Source organism: Sorex fumeus, unplaced genomic scaffold (genome assembly GCF_029834395.1).
Source record: "Sorex fumeus unplaced genomic scaffold, SorFum_2.1 ptg000254l, whole genome shotgun sequence".
In the NCBI taxonomy this organism is placed as follows: Eukaryota; Metazoa; Chordata; class Mammalia; order Eulipotyphla; family Soricidae; genus Sorex; species Sorex fumeus.
In genome coordinates, this window is record NW_026606311.1 from 943,628 (window position 1) to 963,969 (window position 20,342).

At 43.0% G+C, this 20,342-nt stretch overlaps 1 protein-coding gene across 1 annotated transcript; it reads left to right on the forward strand.

Annotated features, from left to right (window-relative positions):
* Positions 1-1,175: 1,175 nt before the first annotated feature.
* On the forward strand, positions 1,176-18,742 carry LOC130018300 (guanine nucleotide-binding protein subunit beta-4). The gene is made up of 8 exons (XM_056109022.1): positions 1,176-1,214; positions 4,027-4,133; positions 6,846-6,909; positions 7,370-7,532; positions 9,221-9,287; positions 9,397-9,598; positions 12,056-12,272; positions 14,303-18,742. Exons 2-8 carry the CDS (start codon positions 4,039-4,041, stop codon positions 14,407-14,409), a joined length of 915 nt encoding a protein of 304 aa, XP_055964997.1. The 5' UTR covers positions 1,176-1,214; positions 4,027-4,038; the 3' UTR covers positions 14,410-18,742.
* The last annotated feature ends 1,600 nt before the right edge of the window (positions 18,743-20,342 follow it).

Sequence of the window (20,342 nt, forward strand, 5' to 3'; positions counted from 1 at the left end):
TCATTTTGAATGCCGTAACCCTATTAAGTTAACTTGTGCTAGGGGCTGGAGAGATAACATCCAGACGGCAGGATGTGTGTCTCTTACATGGCCGACCTGGTCTGATTCCCAGCACCCCAGATGGTCCACCAAGTACTGCCAGTAGTGACCCCTGAATACAGGGCTGGGAGTAAAGTCTGAGCACCACTGGCAGTGGCTCAAGAGAAAACAAGTAAACAACTTTTTCTGGGGGTCAGAGGGAGTACAGGACTAAGGCACTTGTCTTCCTTTTTTTTTTTTATTTGCTTTTAGGGTCATACCCAGTGATACTCAGGGGTTACTCCTGGCTCTGCCCTCAGGAGTTATTCCCGGCAGTGCTCAGGGGACCATATGGGATGCTGGGAATCGAACTTGGGTCAGCTGCATGCAAGGCAAATGCCCTGCCCGCTCTGCCATCACTCCAGCCCCTTAGGCACTTGTCTTGCATGTAGCTGATCCTGGTTCAGTCCCTGGCAGTGTGTGTGTGTGTGTGTGTGTGTGTGTGTGTGTGTGTGTGTGTCCCAACAGGTGTGATCCCCAAGCACAAAGCCAGGAGTAAGCTCTGAGGTAGATGTGCCACTACCCCCCAAAATCAACAACAAAAATTGATTCACTTAATTTCTGTGTGTGTGTGTGTGTGTGTGTGTGTGTGTGTGTGTGTGTGCACATGCATGCATGTATTGGGGCATAGATCAGAGCCTCACACTACAAACCATGCACTCTACCACTAAACTGCATCCCCAATGCAGCCTAGTTAATTGATATTCAAGAGATATAAATCTTTCAAAAACATACTTTAATTATAAAACAAAAGTATATTTTTATAGTGGAATAGAACTAAGAGTTCGTATATCAACAATCAAAAGACTTTGAACAAGATGAACAAGACCTATGGATGAGGAAAAAGATAGTTTTTCAATAAATGACCCTGGAACAACTAGATTGCTACATTATACATTATGAATATAACAGTGATTTATACATTTTAACAGGACTTAAATAATTTCTTTTATATGAATTTTATTTCAGCATTATTTCAAATAAAAGAGCATGCAGTAAAGTAAAACTATATTTGTAAATTGTCATTTTCATAAAGTATTTTTTGATTGATATCTCGATATGTCTCCGCCTAAGTGTCTTCTATATCTTCCCTTTAGGATGCTAGGAAGGCTTGTAATGATGCGACGCTCATTCAGGTAAGGCGGTCTTTACCCCTGATTCATTTTAGTAATGCACAGGAAATAGATTAACTGATGTAGATGACATTTAGATTCTTTCATCTGATTGGAAAAATCAAGTGAAATCTCTATTTTAAAACTTTGTAATTTGTCAGCCATTGTGCAAATGCTCTTTAAAACATACCTGTTCAAACAGGTGTCTGTAAAAGAAAATTGCTGCCATAAATGTACATAGGCAGCATGTGTGTATGTAGATTTATGCAGGTTTTCTTTTTTAAAATAGTTTCTCATTCTTTTTGATATTACCTGATTGTTTCCCCCCCATATAAATTTTTAGGAAAATTTTATTAGTTTAGATTCGCTGTCACTTTCACTGTCCTCCCATTGTTCATCAATTTGCTAGAGCGGGCACCAGTAACGTCTCCATTGTGAGACTTGTTGTTACTGTTTTTTGGGATATCGAATACATCACGGGGAGCTTGCCAGGCTTTACTGTGCTGGTGGGATATGCTTAGTAGCTTGCCGGGCTCTCCGAGAGGGGCAGAGGAATCGAACCTGGGTTGGCTGCATGAAAGGCATACCCACTATGCTATCATTCTGGCCCATTAGTTTAGATTAATACCTTTTATTTATTTGTTTTGTTCTTAGGTAACACCCAGCAGTGCTCAGGGCTTATTCCTGGCTCTGCTCTCAGGAATTACTTCTGGCAGGCTTGGGGCACCATGTTGGATACTGGGGATCGAACCTGGGTTGGCGTGGTCATGGCAAGCACCCTACCCTCTGTGCTATCTCTTCAACCCCTAAATTAACATTATTTATTGCTGAGGATTTTAATGTGCTGTTAAGCTATAAGCTTGGCTTTACTCTGAACAAAATGATAACTGTTTTACTCTTTATGTATTAGATTCTCATTAGTAGCATTTTTTTACTAAAGTAAAAGCTTTGTCAATTCTTATTAACATTCTGCATATCAAAATAACGACTACTCTTTGTCTATTCGAATTTCACAGAAAAAAATTTAATTACAGCTTCTTTTTTAAAAAAGCTGGGAGTTGTGTCAATTCTTGAAAATAGTCTACAGGAGGGGCTGGAGTGATAGATAGTACAGCGGGGAGGGCGTTTGCCTTGCACGTGGCTGATCTGAGTTCAATCCCTGGCCTCCCATATGGTCCCCCAAGCACCATCAGGAGTGATTCCTGAGTGCAGAGCCAGGAGTAACCCCTGAGCATTGCTTGATATGACCCAAAAAGCAAAAAAAAAGAAAGATTTTGAAAAAATAGTCTACAGGAGATCCTTTCTTGCATTGGTCCTGAAATAACTCCATGGCATTATTAACATTAACTTCATTTGCTATAAGTTGCTATCTTTCCCGGGTGCCCTCCAAAGCAGTGATCAGGGCCACAGGGGCCGGTGCTGGCAGTGCTCAGTCAGCTGGCATGGCGGTTCATTGCTCAGGCCAGCAGTGCAGTCCTGCTCAGGCCGCTGATGTTGGGGGCAACGGACAGTGTTTGGGGGATTCATGGCAACACCCACTGCTGCTCAGGGGACTGTGGCATGTTAGGGCCAAACTTGGTCCTTTTACAGGCAAGGCATGTGCTTCTAACCACTGAGCTATTTTCCTGGCCCTTTAACTCATTTTAATTTTTTTGATGTTTAAAAGTATTTTTTATTTAAGATTGTTTTAAAGAATTGGATATAGTGTTATCTGTCACAGCTCTTTTCCTGTTTTTTGTTTGTTTGTTTGTTTGTTTGGCTTTTCAGGTCACACTTGGCAGACCTGGGCTCAATTCCTCTGTCTCTCTCGGAGAGCCTGGCAAGCTACTGAGAGTATCCGCCCACACTGCAGAGCCTGGCACGCTCCCCGCAGTGTATTCAATATGCCAAAAACAGTAACAAGTCGCACAATGAAGATGTTACTGGTACCCGCTTGAGCAAATCGATGAACAATGGGAGGACAGTGCCACAGTGCAATTTTTTTTTAAGTTTGGGTCATTGGAGGCTGGGGAGACAGTACAGTAGGCAGGGTGCTTTTCTTGTATTTGGCCAACCTGGATTCAATCCCTGGCACCCTATATTGTCCCTTATGCACTGCCAGGAGTGATTTCTGAGTGCAGAACCAGGAGTTAGTCCTGAGCCCCACTGGGCTTTGCCCCACAAACAAACCCAGAAAAAAAAATTTCAGGGCATATAACATAATGATTATATATAGTGAAATGAATATCACAGTAGCTTCAGCAAACCTCCATCTTCTTGCACAAATATAAAGATAAAGACGAAATAAGAGAAGGAAAAAGATTCCTCTTTAGAACATTTAGAAATTATTACTGTTGTGTTTGGGGGCCACACCAGGCTCTGCGTAGGATACTCCTGGCTCAGTGCTCAGAAGTCACTTCTGGAGGTGATTTGAAATACCCTGGAGTGCTGGGGTCAGAGCCCAGGCCCCTCAGACTTCTGCAGACAAAGCATGTGCTCCAGCCCCCGGGCCATGGCGCCAGCCCAGAACTGAGTCCTCTAGCTGCCGGCTGTGCATCATAGAGCAGTTCCTGCCCTGGCTGTCGTGTATGCTGCATCCCTGCTCCTTGTTTTGCTTTTCACTGGAGGTTTGCTGCCTTTGCCACCTTTCTTTGATTCCCCCTCCCCTCTGTCTTTTTTTTTTTTGCATGTGTATAATTTTTATTAGTGTGAGGGATAGTGGTTGAGACTTAGAGAACATCACAAGTAATAAAGCAGCCCAGGTCATGGATTTCACCTGCTAATTCTTTCTCACTTACGGTGTCTTTCAGACTGTGGCAGAGGTCAGGAATAACGTTTCTTTTTTTGCTTTCTAAAGATCACATCGAACATGGACTCCGTGGGCCGCATTCAGATGCGAACACGCCGCACCCTGCGGGGCCACCTGGCCAAGATCTACGCAATGCACTGGGGATATGATTCACGGTGCGTACCTGCCCTGTCCTCTCTGCAGAGTCGTCAGCCACTACCAGACCTTGCCTTTTCTGTGTTCAGAAATAAAATCCGTATGAAATACTTGCAGAAAATCAACACCTTAAATTTCCTCAAATATAACTTTAAAGTAGAACTTTATAACTCTAAAAGTAAATTTTCCTCTCAAAAATATGTCCTACCATATGATCCAAAAAATCTGATTAGAAAAGGATTTTTTTTCCCCCTCTCTGGTGCAAGGTATTCAGTTTCATTCGTCCATGTGCCAGATGCAATTTTGTTACATGTCAGCCTTGAGATTTCAGTTAAGACTTACATACTTGATTAGAACCTTCTGTGTTTCTCTTATGGGATATTGCTATATTTGTGTGTTTCCTCCATTCATAAGGAATATAACTTAAAATAATTGGTAACGGGGCTGGAGCAATAGCACAGGGGGTAGGGCATTTGCCTTGCATGCAGCCGACCCAGGTTCAATTCCCAGCATCTCATATGGTCCACTGAGCACTGCTAGGAGTAATTCCTGAGTGCATGAGCCAGGAGTAACCCCTGTGCATCGCCGAGTGTGACCCAAAATGCAAAAAAATACTGTAGCACTGTCCTCCCGTTGTTCATCGATTTGCTTGAGCTGGCCCAGTAACGTTTCCATTGTTAGACTTGTTACTGTGTTTGGCATATCGAATATGTCACGGGCAACTTGCCAGGCCTTGCTGTGCGGGCGAGATACTCCCAGTAGCTTGCCAGTTTCTCAGAGAGGGGCGGAGGAATCGAACCCAGGTCGGCCAGGCTGGCTGTGTGCAAGGCAAGGCAAATGCCCGACTAAAAGTTAAAAATTAAAAGAAAAAATTGATAATATAATTGACAGAATAAAAACCATTTTCGTTGTCTGCCCCTTCTGTCTGAGTTGGGGCTGGAAGGTGGGTGTCTGGTTTACTGCACTGTAGATTGTGCGTGGTCTGTGCTTTGGCAGAGTGTCTGGCTCTAAATGGTAAGCCTGCTGCCATAGACGTCGAGCCATTCTTTGATTTGGCAAATATTACTAGGAAAAATGACACATAGGGATTTTTGTTTGTTTTGGGGACACATCAGGCTGTGCTTGGGGCTCCTCCCATCTTGCTGCTCAGGAAACCATGTGTATGCTGGGGGTGGAGCCCACGCCTCCTGGGCTTTGTGTCTGGTCCAGAAATGACGATCACTTTCTTTTGTGAAGGTAGTGACTTTATTTAAATAAATTTACTTAGAACCGGGAGGAGGGGAGGAGATTGGTTTAAGAGAACACAGGGAACATGGGCTTCTCCTAAGTGCCAAAAATCCAGAAGTAATTTTTTTAGTTATAGAAGCTGTATTTATTATAGCTTCTGGAGAAGTTCAGGGGACCATGGCCAGTGTTAGGGACCAAACTGGGGTCCACTGCATGTAAAGCAAACACCTTTACCACTGTGTGGGCTGTCTTCCAGATGACTGATTTTTAAAAAAAGAAATTAGAAGTAGGTAGAGGCTCCATCCTACCATTGGATCTTCCAATTCATAAAGACATATCAATAGTTAAAAGACATATTAATAGCTGCAAGAACTAATTATGTTATTTTCCAAATGAGGAAGAGACCTGGTGACTGGGTCATCTTTTTTTTTTTTCATTGTACATACTTTTGTATATTTTGGATCCTGTGTGATAGTAAAATAAAATTCTAAGACAATGCAAGAAAAATCTCAAGGAGCACCAGCACTTAGATAGGAGTTCATACTTATCCAAACAAAACAAAGCTTTAGTGTTTTGTTTTTTTAAAACCCAATTTATTTTTCTCAACTGTTATTTCCCCACTTCGCACAAACTACTGGAAATTTAATCATTCTTGAAACACCCACTTGTATTTTTCCACTTGTCATCATTGATCATATCCTCAGAATGTACATTTTTTTCTGACTTTAGCTCTCAAAACTCTCTTTTTTAACACAAATGGTCTGTTGTCAGATATTACTTGATTAACACAATTCCCAGTTATTTTTCCCTGTCACTTTATATGGCATTTATTTTATATAATGCACTGACAGCTTTCACTCACTTGGGTGTGTATGTGTGTGTGTGTGTGCGTGTGTGTGTATGTGTGTATGTGTGTCTTACCTCCACCAGAGGTAAGGGAAGGCAAGACTTGCTACTAGTTTTTTTGATTGACTCACGTAAGATACATAGTTACAAAGCTGTTCATGATCAGGTGTCAGTCGTACACTGATCCAACACCCATCCCTCCACCAGTGAGACTTATTTCTAATGTCCACTACACCTTAAGGGCAAGGCTTATTTCTCACATTGTGCTGTGACACTATCTTGAATTTAACTGACTCAATTGTTAATATTAGATTGAAAGAAAGATGCTTGATAGGCTTATATTTGCTCCATGTTGCCAGATTTAAGATAGTAAATACTAAACACATCAACTGATATTTATCAAAATCTTGAGTAAGTACTAGATTGTTGTCATCATGTAAAAATGGAATCATAGACACTTTTAGTAAAAAAAAGTCTAAATTTTACCTTGTTTTAAGTTGAACATTTTTGGCATGCAGAGTAGATTTAGTTGGAAGGATTTCTTTGGTCTCCAATTTTTAATTAAATATTGTACTTTTGTTTTCTGAACTACATCAGTGTAAAATGTCTATGTAGTAAGGTGTAACAAATTTAACCCACTTTTGTGTGTGTTTTTCTAGGCTACTAGTCAGTGCTTCCCAAGATGGAAAATTAATTATTTGGGATAGCTATACAACAAATAAGGTAATATCTCCTTAACTATTTTTTTAGTTAACTTTGTATTTTACTTGATGTTCACCAATGCTCTTTATTTCCTCCCTTGCTTTGTTCAGTGTTACATTGAAGGAAATATTTTTGAGGACTGGTATAAAAGTAAATCATTTCATCCTTTAATAACATGATTAAAATAGTTATTTTGGCATATCTTAATATAAGTCTGAGTTGTAAGAAGAACTCTTTTTACACATTGGAATCATGTGCTATGGCCGTTGTTTCAAACCAGGAGGTCTTTTGGTAAACATCACTTAATTATTTTATTTCATATTATATTCACTCTCTTAAGGCATTGCATTCTCAATTTGACTTATTTTTCTTAGATGCATTTCATTTTCGTAAGTGCGCTGCTCTGTTAATGGGCTTTTAAAGTCAGTAGCTGTTCTGTGGTCTGAGGAGCAGTTCCTAATGCGCTGTGTTGGTTCCACAGATGCACGCTATTCCCTTGCGCTCCTCCTGGGTGATGACTTGTGCTTATGCGCCCTCTGGCAACTACGTTGCTTGTGGAGGTCTGGACAACATCTGCTCCATCTATAACTTAAAAACCAGAGAAGGCAACGTGAGAGTGAGCCGAGAGTTACCTGGTCACACGGGTGAGCGGCATGACATATTCCCCCTTTCCTCCCCAACCCGACTCCTGGCAAACGAGCCCAGCCAAGACAGCGCAAGACCGTGCTCCACTGGCCGGAAAGAGGAGTATTAGTCAAGTGACAGCAGGACAGATATGGCACCCGGGAGCCCTGACTCTTCATCATCTGACAAATGATGGCTATGATTCTGTTTTCTGTAATGCAGAAAGCAGGAAGCTGCTGCTTTGTTTCTGTGAGAAGGAAAAATGTATTGCCAGATTATCCACATGAATGAACAATGCAAGGAACAAAGCGAATATAATTTTCTGCATTCTTTGTCACCACATAACAATTTTGGTTCTTGGTGCTTGTCTTAAAGTCGAAAATCTGGGCCCCGATAGAAGTCTTTTTCATTATGTGATAGTGCCTGGCTTCCTCTGTCAAGTGAGCTGAGCTTAGCAGAACCTAACTGGATGGCATTTAGTTGGCAGTGTTTATTCGAGATATATCGCCACTCCTCTGTTTTCTGCCTGTCTCAATTCTTGGCAGTATTATTTTTTGTTCATCCTTTTTTTTTTTTTTGGTTACACCGGGAGGTTCTAAGTAATGAACAAAAGGCCTCGAGGTCACTCCTGGGGAAGCTACCAGGTGGGCCAGCCATTTCCGTGCTGGGGCCCAGCCATGGACTGGTGCTTGCCTGGCAATGCTGAGGACCAGCAGGGCCCCTCACAGTTGACCAGGCATACTGTTGTTTTTAAACCAAATGTTTATAATGACATTTTCCTGCCATGTCTGTATTTTGAAACATTGCTGAAATTACTGGATATTCAAATGCCACCCATGGTTGGAAGACTTCTCTAAGGTTATTGTAATTTCTCACAATGCTTTTTATTTACCTATTTTTTTTTTTTTGCTTTGGGGTCCACCTAGTGATAGTCAGGGACTACTCCTGGCTGTGTGTGCAGAGGTGACTCTCAGGGGTGTTGGGGGGATCATTTGTCAGGAATCAAACTGTGACATCCACGTACTAAGCCTGCATTCAGCCCATTGAGCTGGTTTTGATTTTTTGTATGTTTTGTTTTTGAGCTACACCTAGCTATGGTAAGAGTAAGGATGGAGTTGCTCTTAGCTCTGTGCTCAGGGATCAGTCCTGGCAGACTCCAGAGGCCACAAGGAGTGCTGGGGATAAAACCTGGGTCAGCTGCATGCAAGGCAAGTGCCCTGCCCACTGTGCTATCACTCTGGCCGCTGAGCTGTTTTTATCCCCCCGGCCCTCTCACAAAGTTTGTTTTCAGTCGCAGAGATGCTTCTTAACCAGTCTATGGCAGGATCCAGTAATTTGCATAAAGGAATGACTATCTCCTGAGGCAGAGGATGACCTTTCTTAGGCAGCTGTAGTAGGTATGGAGACGTCATGTCCTACTGAACTTCAGAGTGCCCGCTTGTTCCTAGCCAGGAAGTTGGTTGATAGAATCTAGTCGCAGGCCTGGGGAGATTCTCAAGTGGCAGAGCAAAGGTCTGGAGCCCTGGCACCCAACACCATCAGCCTCGTGGCTGAACAAACAAAGAAAAATATTAGAGCAGTGTGTGAGTACTTAAGACATAGAAACAGAGAGTATACTAATGAATGTTTGCTGCCTGTGGACCATTTTAAAAGATTAATATGTCATCATTTCCTGTGATGACCCTTTCCTGCTACTTTCTGCCTGCAGGCTACTTGTCCTGCTGTCGTTTTTTGGACGACAGTCAAATTGTGACGAGTTCAGGAGATACAACCTGGTAAGTTCGCTCCAGAGGAGCACTTAATTTTCGGGGCCAAGGGGCAGTGGGAGCAAAGGTCAGAGGCGGTCAGAGCGGGTCACTGTGTGTGCTGTTTTTCCCACCGTAGTGCTCTGTGGGACATCGAAACCGCCCAGCAGACCACCACATTCACCGGGCACTCGGGCGATGTGATGAGCCTGTCCCTGAGCCCTGACATGCGGACTTTCGTCTCTGGTGCTTGTGACGCCTCCTCCAAACTCTGGGATGTTCGAGACGGCATGTGTCGGCAGTCTTTCACAGGCCACGTGTCCGACATCAATGCTGTCAGTGTAAGTGCCTGGCATTTCTCAGGAGGAATCGCTGTGGCACTGCCACGCGTGAATTGGGGAGACACAGCACAAGGCTGTTGTGCATGCTTTGCACGAGAGGCCGAGGTTCCATCCCCCTGACTCTCAACCCTGCAAGGTTCCCTGAGCACCCCAGGAGCAATCCCTGAGCATGAAGCCAGGAATAGCCTGGCTAAGCACAGCTGGTTGTTGCCAAACCAGTAAGTAAATAAGTGTGGAATTCCATAGCATTATTTTTGGTTTATGTGTGAGCCATACCCAGGGATGCTCAGGAGGTACTCTTGGTTCTCCACTCAGGGATCACTACTGGTGGTACATGGGGGACTATGGATGCCGGGGATCCAACAGGGTTGGCCTCATGCAAGAGAAGCACCCTGTCTGCTATGCTGTCTCTTCAGCCCCTCTATAGCATGATATTTTTTCCTTTTTGAGTCACTCCCAGCGATGCTCAGGGTTTACTCCCGGCTCTGCACTCAGGAATTACCCCTGGTGGTGCTTAGGAGACCATATGGGATGCTGGGAATCGAACCTAGGTCAGCCGTGTGCAAGGCAAACACCCTACCCGCTGTGCTATTGCTCCAGCCCCTATAGCATGATTTTTAACAATAAATTGTACCAAAGAAATCTATAGATAATGTGCTCTTGTATCTCCAAATAATATGTCTGATTTTATCTCCAAATAATTAGGGGGATCATGATTGACAGGAATTATTTTTGGGTTTTTTTTGGGGGGTTGGGGGGCATTTACTCCTGCTCAGCACTCAGAAATCACTCCTGGTGGTGCTTGGAAACAATGTGGGATTTTGGGAATCAACCTGGGTTGGTTGTGGGCAAGGCAAGTGCCCTATGTGCTGTACTATTTTTCTAGCCCCTCATTAGGGGTTTTTATTTATTTATTTATTTATTTATTGCTTTTTGGGTCACACCCGGCATTGCACAGGGGTTACTCCTGGCTCATGCACTCAGGAATTACTCCTGGCGGTGTTCAGGGGACCATATGGGATGCTGAGAATCGAACCCGGGTCAGCCATGTGCAAGGCAAACGCCCTGCTCGCTGTGCTATTGCTCCAGCCCCTAATTAGGGTTTTTTTTTTTTAATGAAAATGTTTTTAGGTTTTCTTTCCATGGGATTATTTGGTGGTGGGGGCAGGGGGCTCCCAAGTGGTCCTCAGGGGCTACTCCTGGCAACTGGCAACTGATTCAGCAGTTCAGAGGAAGGCCTAAAGCGAAGGTGCTGCTCTGGTGCTGCAGTGCTGGAGACCACAGGGCCTTAGGGCGGCACCGCTAGGCTCAGGAGAGCACACGGTGCTGGGCATCCAGCCTGAGTTGCTTCTCAGGGGCCTGAACCCCAAGACTGTCTCTACAGCACGAGGAAGCTTGGTTGGTTTTTTTGTTGTTGTTTCTCTTTTCTGGTGATTGAACTGTACCCAGCTGTGCTCCGGTCTTACTCCTGGTTCTGCACTCAGATCACTCTTGGTGGGCTCAGGGGGTCTTGGGACCATACTGGGTGCCAGGGACTGAAGCCAGGTCAGCCTTATGCAAGGGGATCCCCACTTGGATCAGAGGGGAACAACCCATCAAAGAACAGTCAGACAAGACAACCATTTAGAACTTTAGAACATTGCGGGAGGCTGGAACAGTAGTATAGCAGTAGTACAGTGGTACAGCAATAGTACCCCTCCCTCTCTCCATCCACCCTTCTGCCCTCCTTCCCTCCCTTCCTCCCTCCCTCTCTCTCTCACACACATACTCTCTCACTCTATCTCCCTTCCCTTCCCTTCCCTTCCCTTCCCGTCCCGTCATTATGGTTTATGGTACAGGTACTTCCAGGTTGTCATGTATATCCCTTTACCTACTTTCAGCACTCAGTTCTTATTCAGACTTATAATTTCCAACTGCCATTGTCATAGTGGTCCCTTCTCTATCCTAGCTTTCTTTAAAATTTTTTTTCTTTTTTGTTCTGTTTTGGTGGTGGTGCTCAGGGATTACTGGTCATAGCTTGGGCGACCATGTGGAGTGTCAGGGATCAAACTTGGGTTTGACTGCATGCCAGGCAAGCGTCCTGCCCACTGTACTGTCTGGCCTCTTTAAAACAAATTTTTTTTTAGTTTAGTTCATTTTAATTTTCTCTTTGGTCTATTTTGGGACCACACCTGGTAGTGCTCAGGGACTCCTCCGGTTCTGTGCTCAAGGGACATGCACTCTGTGAACCAGAGCAGAGTCTCCTGCATGCCAGATGTGTGTTGAGCCCAGTGAGCTATCTCTCTGGCCCTCTAAAAAATTTTTTTAATTGATATAACACGTTTACAGATGTACTGATGTTTTCTGATCTTGGTGTATTTAATCCACTTACATCCATCCCAATGCATTACCCAGTTGGCTGCTGCCACCTGTGAGTGTGGTTCTCCTGGAATGAACACATGTTGCTTTCCTTTCTAGTTTTTCCCAAATGGCTATGCTTTTGCCACTGGCTCTGATGATGCCACTTGCCGCCTCTTTGATCTGCGTGCTGACCAGGAGTTGCTCATGTATTCTCATGACAATATCATCTGTGGCATCACGTCCGTGGCCTTCTCCAAAAGTGGGCGCCTCCTCTTAGCTGGTTATGATGACTTTAATTGTAATGTGTGGGACACACTGAAAGGAGACCGTGCAGGTGAGTAAATCGCTGTGCCTGTCCTGGTTTCGTTTTTTAAATTTTGTGTGTGTGTGTGATTTTTATACATTTTATCTTCATAAAGTAGTTCACAATAGTTAATTACAGGTGATATTCAAACACCCACCCCACCAGTGAATGTCTTCCCACCACAATAAGAGGGAGTGTGTGAAGGCTGTTGTATTTCATTCTGGGGCCATTTAAGCCCATATATAAGAGAATACAAGCAGGTATGTTCAAACCAAACAAGTGTGTGCTACTTTAGGGACATCAGTGGGCTAGAGTATATAGAATTCCAGGAAATACTGCGTTACTCTCTTTGGAGAGCTTTGTTTTATAGTTTCTGGATCTTGGCTCCTGATGAGATTGCATGGCGCCGGGGGTGCGGGGCACAGTTTATGGGTGTGACTGCCAAGTTACTGGAAAACTGGGGAGCTGGGGGTGGGGGGAGGAGGCGCAGTCCCGACCCGAGCAGGAGATCTCAGCCCCGGGTCCCGCTCACCTGGGATCCTCTGCCAGTCCCTTCATGAGAATGTGTGGGGAGTGGCCTTGGGCATGGCGGCAGTTGGGTTCTGGAGGTTTTCGGCTGCCAGGGTTCTGCTTAGGGCGGGGAGGGAAACTCAGCCCGCCCCCCTCTGAGGTGCCTGGTGAAGACAGCCTGGCGCAGGGGCAGGAGATTCTGCCTTTAAATTTTTTTAAATTTGAGGTACCATGACGGACACGACTGTTCACATTAGGGTTCCGTGTAGCACACAGCACACCCTCCAGCAGAGCGCGCCACAGGAAGCCTCAGTCTGTGGACCAGTTCCCAGGCGCTGTGGCCGTTGGCCGTTTGTGACTCACCTGCTGTACTCTCAGTTATGATTTTGTCAGCACCCAGAAAGCAGTTCCCCTCAGGCCTTCCTAGCACCCCAGAGCTGCGAGGAATTGGCCATATGGCGGGTCTCATTCACCGTCACTGTTGTCCTGTATGTACCTCCTGTCCCTCACGTGTGCTGAGATTTCCCTGCTCTGAAGAGCAACGTCTGTTACTTTAAGATCAGGTCAATTTTGCTATCCATGGAATAATAACTACAATGCAGTGTCTTTGCAGATGACACAGGGCTGTTCCCCTCATCAGTGGACTCCAAAGCTCTCCCAGCTTCCCCCCATCTTCCCCCCCACACCCCAAATGCGTGTGTGTCTCCATCATGCCAGTCTGGACGGGTTTAAAGTAAAATGATACCGAGGGATTGAAACTTCTTCTTTATGGGGCTGGAGCAACAGGACAGTGGGTAGGGCGTTTTCCTTGCACGCAGCCAACCCAGGTTCGATTCCCAGCATCCCATGTGGTCCCCTGAGCACCGCCAGGAGTAGTTCCTGAGTGCGAAGCCAGGAGTAACCCCTGTACATTGCTGGGTGTGACCCAAAAAGAAAAAAAAAAACTTCTTTAGGCTCAAAATCATACCTCCACAACTGCATCATTCGAAACAGCTTATTACCATAACAGAGCAGCTCCCAACCACAGTTTCTATTTTCTGCTCCCCAGAAAGGGGTTTCCATGATTTACCTCGCCATAAAGAGCAGGCAGAGGCTATTATTTAATTCTTAGAAGAACAAAGAGGGGTCCGCTGTTGTTTTCCTGTTGCCATGGACACTGAGGGTTTTCTAAGCACTGTAGACCTTCCGTTTCCACCTTTTCCCAGGGAGGAAACTTCTCAGCCCCTCCATGTTGACATTACTATGGTCTTTGTAGCTGTGGTTCCTGCTGAGCGCTGAGGCACACATTCTGTGTTCTCCAGAGTTCCATTCTTTTCCTTGACAGTCCTAGGTTGGGAGCTTCCCTTTTAAAAGGTCTAAGAGTAGAGCCGTTTTCATTCATTTCTGCTGGGCGTTTGGCAGGATTTTTTCTGTCTGGAGATAGCTCTCCCGAGGCCCCCCAACTAATTTTTTTTCCAGTGCACCCATTTAGGTCTTTTTTTTTTTTTTGCATGTGTCTGTCTAATTCTAAAACTCTCCAGTTGCTAACCTGACTGCATTTTCACCCTCAGGTGTTCTTGCTGGTCATGACAACCGTGTCAGCTGCTTAGGTGTAACTGATGACGGCATGGCTGTGGCCACAGGCTCGTGGGACAGTTTTCTGAGAATCTGGAATTAAATAATGTCTTGCATAATTTCTATTCTCCATTGATATCTGGAGGAATCAGTGCTACAGCTATAGCTGCGGAAAAAAATCCTACCTTCTATTTGCTAGTGAAGATTTTTCTATTGAGCCTATGATGAACAAAATGAAATTTCAGTAAACTTCAACACAAGATGAAAAACAAAAGGTGAAGGTGCTTGCTGAGATCAAAGGATGGGGGTCTTTGAAGAGTTGAGTTTATTTAGCATGGATGAATTTTTGTTTGTACTCAGTCAAATCCTTTTCTTTGGAAAAATGTCCACATTATAGCAGCCTACCATGTTTGATTGCTTATTTGTATTTTTTCTTTAAAGAACTGCATTTAAAATTTTGTGTATGTAAGCCATGTCCTATTTTTGAGTTTTGTAATGGAGAAACCAAGCAGACTCAGAGGGTGGAAATGATACGGTGTATCCCTGTGTATGTAGAGAAGCCCATTCCGCCTCGGTTCTCTTCCCTTTCCTACCTGAAGAGATCCGGGGGGCTCATTATTGGACAAGAGACTCGGGTACTTCTGAGAGAAGTTCTTTGAAATATTGTTAGGTTCCGGTCTTTTTTCAGTTTATGTAAATGTTCATTTCAGTCATGTGAGGGAGAAGCAAATCTAAAGGTCAGGAAATAGGGATTTCACTCTGAAATCTTAGACATCTCTTAGAAGACCTGGTGAATAATAGGTGGACAGAGATAACCCACTTCAGTGTTTCCTGGCATTTTAAAGGCCTGGTTATGATAAGATGATACTCTGAGTAACTCTATATAGATGGATTTCCCTACTGACTTCATTTCCTGAAACTGAGTCTGTAATGCATTCATTTCAGGGGTTTGGACACTTGGATTGTTCCTGTATCAGAAACTTCCATCCTAATGTGCCCTATCTATAGGTATCTAGATTGGAAACAACATCCCATGGCATACTTTTGAAAGATGTGTAAAAGCTCATCCATCATCAACTAAGTCTGACTAGTTAGGATGTAATATAGATGGCTTTATGAACTTTTGGTGACGTAACTTAAAATCTGAATGGGTAACTATCTGCCTTCAAAATCTTTTAAGCTAAAAATTAAAACTGAACATTCAGACTTTTGCTCTTCTATAACATTTCTTTCCTTAGCACAGAGTACTGATTTCTAAGTGGTTTTGCTGCAGAGAATTCCTAGACCCACTTTAAAGCCCCCCCCCCCAAAAAAAAGAGGAGTCAGAGTAAAATACTAGGCATTGTGTCTGCTTGCCAGTGACATGTACTTATTCCTAGAAGGGGCCCCTGAACTGGAACACAAGTCATTTGAGGGAGGAGCAAATCTGAAGGCATGGGTTACCTCCTTGGATTTTCTCTTTCCAATACACCCGAATGATTGACAGGAAAAGATTGTTTTGTCTTGCTTGATGGTGAGGTCATAGATTATCCCCATATTATATTGCACTGCATTGGTCCGTACAAAACACGTCAGTTGCCATTGAGGTGGGTCTCTGTTAGCTTTTGGTGACCTGTAACTCTAACCCTAAATACTCCTAAACTTCATCTGTAGATTTTCATTTTTATATTGTGAATGTGCTAGTAAGTTGTAATAATGAAATACCAGGTTTGTGTCAGATCAGTGGATAGTAAAAAAAAAACAAAACAAAAAACAAAACCTATACAAGAAGATTAAGGTGTAGGACCAGAACAGAATATTGTCAAAGGAATGCATGAATGTATATTTATATGCACATATAAAACTTCCATTAGCTTTTTAGCTATTTAATATTTGTGGTCTATCATTTCACAAAGAGCAGCTCTTTGAGATAAGACAAGAATGTCTTTCTGTGTTCTTGTTTTTTTTTGCAGTGTCAGGAATTGAACTCAGGGCCTCAAACATGCAAAACAAATGCTGTGCTAATGAGCTCCGCCCCAGCCCCAAGAAAAGAATATGTTAAAGGACGGTTTATTTTCGCAAAAAATGAGGAGAAAGGGGTTTACCATGTACTCTGTTTCAAAATTGAGTTCAAGGAATCACTTGTATATGCAAAATATCCTATAAAAAAAGTACTCCCCTTTCAAAATTATTTCAGTAATAAGATACTTTAGTCAGAGAAACACAGAGACTGTAAGAATTCTGTGGTCTTAAACTTCTTGATAAGAATGTGGGGCTGAGGTGTGTAGTGGAACAGAACATGAACCTTGCATGTGTGACGCCCTGAATTTGATCCCTGGCACCACAGAAAGAGAAAATAGATTTAATATCAAGGTCTGTGTATATGGCTTAAAAGCAGTTCCCATAAATATTATCAGGCAACTAAAACCTAGTCATTGTAGAGGCTAATTGCATATGACCAAATGAGGCCTCATAAACACGTTAACTTTCTAAATCTTTTGCATTCTAGTGATTTTAGTTCCAATAGCTAAAATTTTTTGTTGAAGTTTGAGTTCATTCAGCTGATTGTCTATTCTGTTGTGCATAGGGATTTTTTGAAATCAGTGTAAGAGTATATAATTTGTAAAAACAATGTATAGTTTGAATCTTGGTTTTCTTTCAAGGCATAGCAGTTTGGTCAAATGTAGTTTCTAAAGAATTTGCATCAGTCAGAGCAGTTATTTGGTACCTATTTCCTTTTTCACCTTTTTCATTAAAGTTTAACAAGCTTCACTTGGCTTATTTATACTTTCACTTCATACAGATCAGTTTATTGAGATGGCGAGAGTATTTTAAAGACACATACTCTTGAGCCAGTGTACAGGGGTTAAGACGCTTGCCTTGCATGCACCTGGCCTTGGTTCTATCTTTGGCACCACATATGGTCCCCTAAGCACTGCCAGGAATGATCTCTGAACATACAGCCAGAAGCAAACCCTGGGCACGGCCAGGTGTGGCCCAACAGGCACAGACTCTTTTCTAGAAGAAAGTGATAGTGATTGCTGTGTTGTTCACCCCCATCCCTGAAGAAAGCAGTTCTTGTTCTGTTCTCAACCAGGTCTGTGCTTAGAACAGGTCTTTGTGCTGATGGACAGGCTTCATTTGAGGCAGTTGTACTATTAGTGTACTCAGTCACTGTCTCTAATTCAGATTTTTTAGAATTGGGATTCCCTAGCTACACACACCATATGATGTCCCATCTTTCTAGATGCACAGAATTGGTGTTATTGATGTATAGATTCAGCATGATGATGATGGCAAACTTTCGGAGAAAAGAGATGTAGGTGCTTTTAGAATGTTACGCAGTTGTACAGCTAACCTGTTGATCTTCACCTCTTCAGGGGACAAAATGGAATTATGAAGATATACTTACTGTCATCACACGCACAGGAAAATCAATACTTTGTGAATGTTTCACATTATAAACACAATTGAATTCTTGTGGCTTAATTGTTAATGTGTTTATACTGTGGGAAATGGTTTAATGTCTCAAATAGATCTATCACTTAATAACAATGGTCTTTCTAGAATATGTAGAATGTGAATCAGACTTAAAAATTTTTTAAATCTAATATGTTCAATTTTTATTTTTCCATTTGCCATTATGGAAAACGAACTTTATTTTACTGTTAGATTTAAACATGTTAGACCATCTTCTTGTGAGAAAGAACTGCACAGTGAATACAGTTAGAATTTTAAGTTACATTAAGTGTGAAATATGCTTCATACGCTCCATTTTGAGTTTCCTCAAACTGTGCTAGATTTTACAATATTGATTACAATGGGTACTCGTCAGTGACTTGCAGTTGAACGTGTAAGCTAGCTTTCTGTGTTTAAGAAAGTAATGATTGTTGGTACACTTCATATTTTTGCATATTTGTTTGCATGTTGATAAAATTTCTCTTTTTTGCTTCCTGAAATTCAGTTACTAATTCTATAGAAGTTAGAGTGGAACATTATGAAAAAGTTTCAACTGGTGTTAGTGCCCAACAAAATCTTAAATTTTTTAATAACTAGAATTTCGGTGATACACTTGGTAAATACTTCAAGCCTTTTTCTCTTATACAATGGTGCTCTATCCTACTGTCTCTTTTCAAAGAAGCATCTAACACTTGTATTCTGCATATTGTAGCCAAAGGCATCCACATCTCAGTGGGTAGTGGGTAAAGTTGACATTTTACTTCAGCTAAAATCATTTTACACATTTGTGGCAAATTAAGTCTGTAGAAGGACGATAGTAAAGGTGAACCTCCTAGATTAAAGCTCTTAAAGAAGCTTTAAACTAAACTATGGACTTATACCATGGCTTAACAGTATTCTTGGATCTTTCTTGCAGTGAATCATCCGTTTATTTGTACAGTAGCTGTGAAATGTTGCTGTGAATTGGTATTTTAATCAATAAAGTGCATTTAACCAGATTTATGGAGTATGGGTTTTTATTGTTTATTTGGGCTTTGGTTTTGCGGCCACATCCAGCAGTACTCAGGACTTACTCCTGACTCTTGGGCTCAGGGATCACGTGGGGTGCCAGGGACTGACCAGGGTCAGTCATGTGATGTGCAAGGTGCTGCACCTCTCCAGCCCCTCATGTGGTGTCTTTTAAGTCAACCTTTAGAATTCCTGTTGTTGTGCTGGTGTGTACTGAGCACAGCCTGACTGGTGCTTGCATGTCTGTGCAGTGCTTGTTGCATGAAGTTCACTTTTCGAGGTGCCATGATGAAATCCAGGGCTTCACATACAGTAGTGCTCTACCACAGAGCTATCACCCCAGCTCCACAATTTTTAAGTAAAATTCCAGAAAGAAATCGATAGTTCAAGCTCAGCCCTAATTTACATAAACGGATAATTGTTTTCTTCACAGTGAATGGGCTGCTGAAAGCAAGAGACTGGAGTGCTAAGACTTTAGCACTAAAAAGTGCCTGGGGCTGGAATGATAGTACAGCTGTTAGGGCACTTGCTTGCCTCATACACAATCAACTTATATGCTGATCCCAGGCACTCCATGTGATCCCCGAGCTCCACCAGGAGTGATCCCTGAGAATACCCAGATATATGTAGCACACCACACCAAAAAAGAAGTACTAAGTGCTAACTTCCTGTGAAAAATATGACCTGTCATGAAAATACAAAATTAAGTCATTCTTCTGGAGCGCCCCTCGGTTTTTTCTTTTCCCTTCCTTTTGTTGCAGTTTTGATGACTGGAGTTATTCATATGCTTGGCTGCTGGGGGTTGTTCTCTGGAGGTGCTGTGCACCCTGACCTGACTGGTGTCAGCAATAAATCACTTTGTACTTGGCCAGGCATGCTAAGCAAGAGTTAACAACTGAAGCTCTGCCCAAGTACTATATGCCTGTCCTAAAAAGTTAAGAATGAAAGATTACAATTCACCAAATGCCAACAGAGCTGCTGGGACTGTGCTTCGGGCTGAGGACAGAACCAAGGGCGGGATTCATGGCCCCACGCGTGCAAGGCAGATGCTTTTTCAGTCACTGAGCAATCCCCAGGCCCTAATTTAGTTTCTTATGTGTAATTTTAAAATAACCACACATACTGCTTGTCGTTTGAAAACATACTGTTGTCATTTCATCACCACAACCTTAAGAGATTACAAATAAGGGAATCACAATTAAATCTACTTCAGAAAAATGTGAGAACTTCAGATGGAACAAGCCTGGCCAGGGTGGTACTGGAGGGCACTGCTGGGCAGGGTGCTTCCACTGCACATGGCCCATCAATCCCTGGCACCCAACATGGCCCCCTGAGCCCCACCAGGAGAAAGCCCACGGGTGTGGCCCCCAAAACAAGGAAAAAAATAAAGAACAAGCCTGGCCGTGAGCTGCTGACTCTTGAAGCTGGATGATGGGTTATGAGGTTTCTGTTTGCTCTCTGCTTTCAAGGTTTTGGGGGGAGAGGGAAAGAGTTACTGTTTTCTGTAATAGTTTTCAATTGTGCAAGATTGCACAGCAGAATGGGCTGGGTATTAGGTATTCCTGGATGTGGAATATCTGCAAACTACAC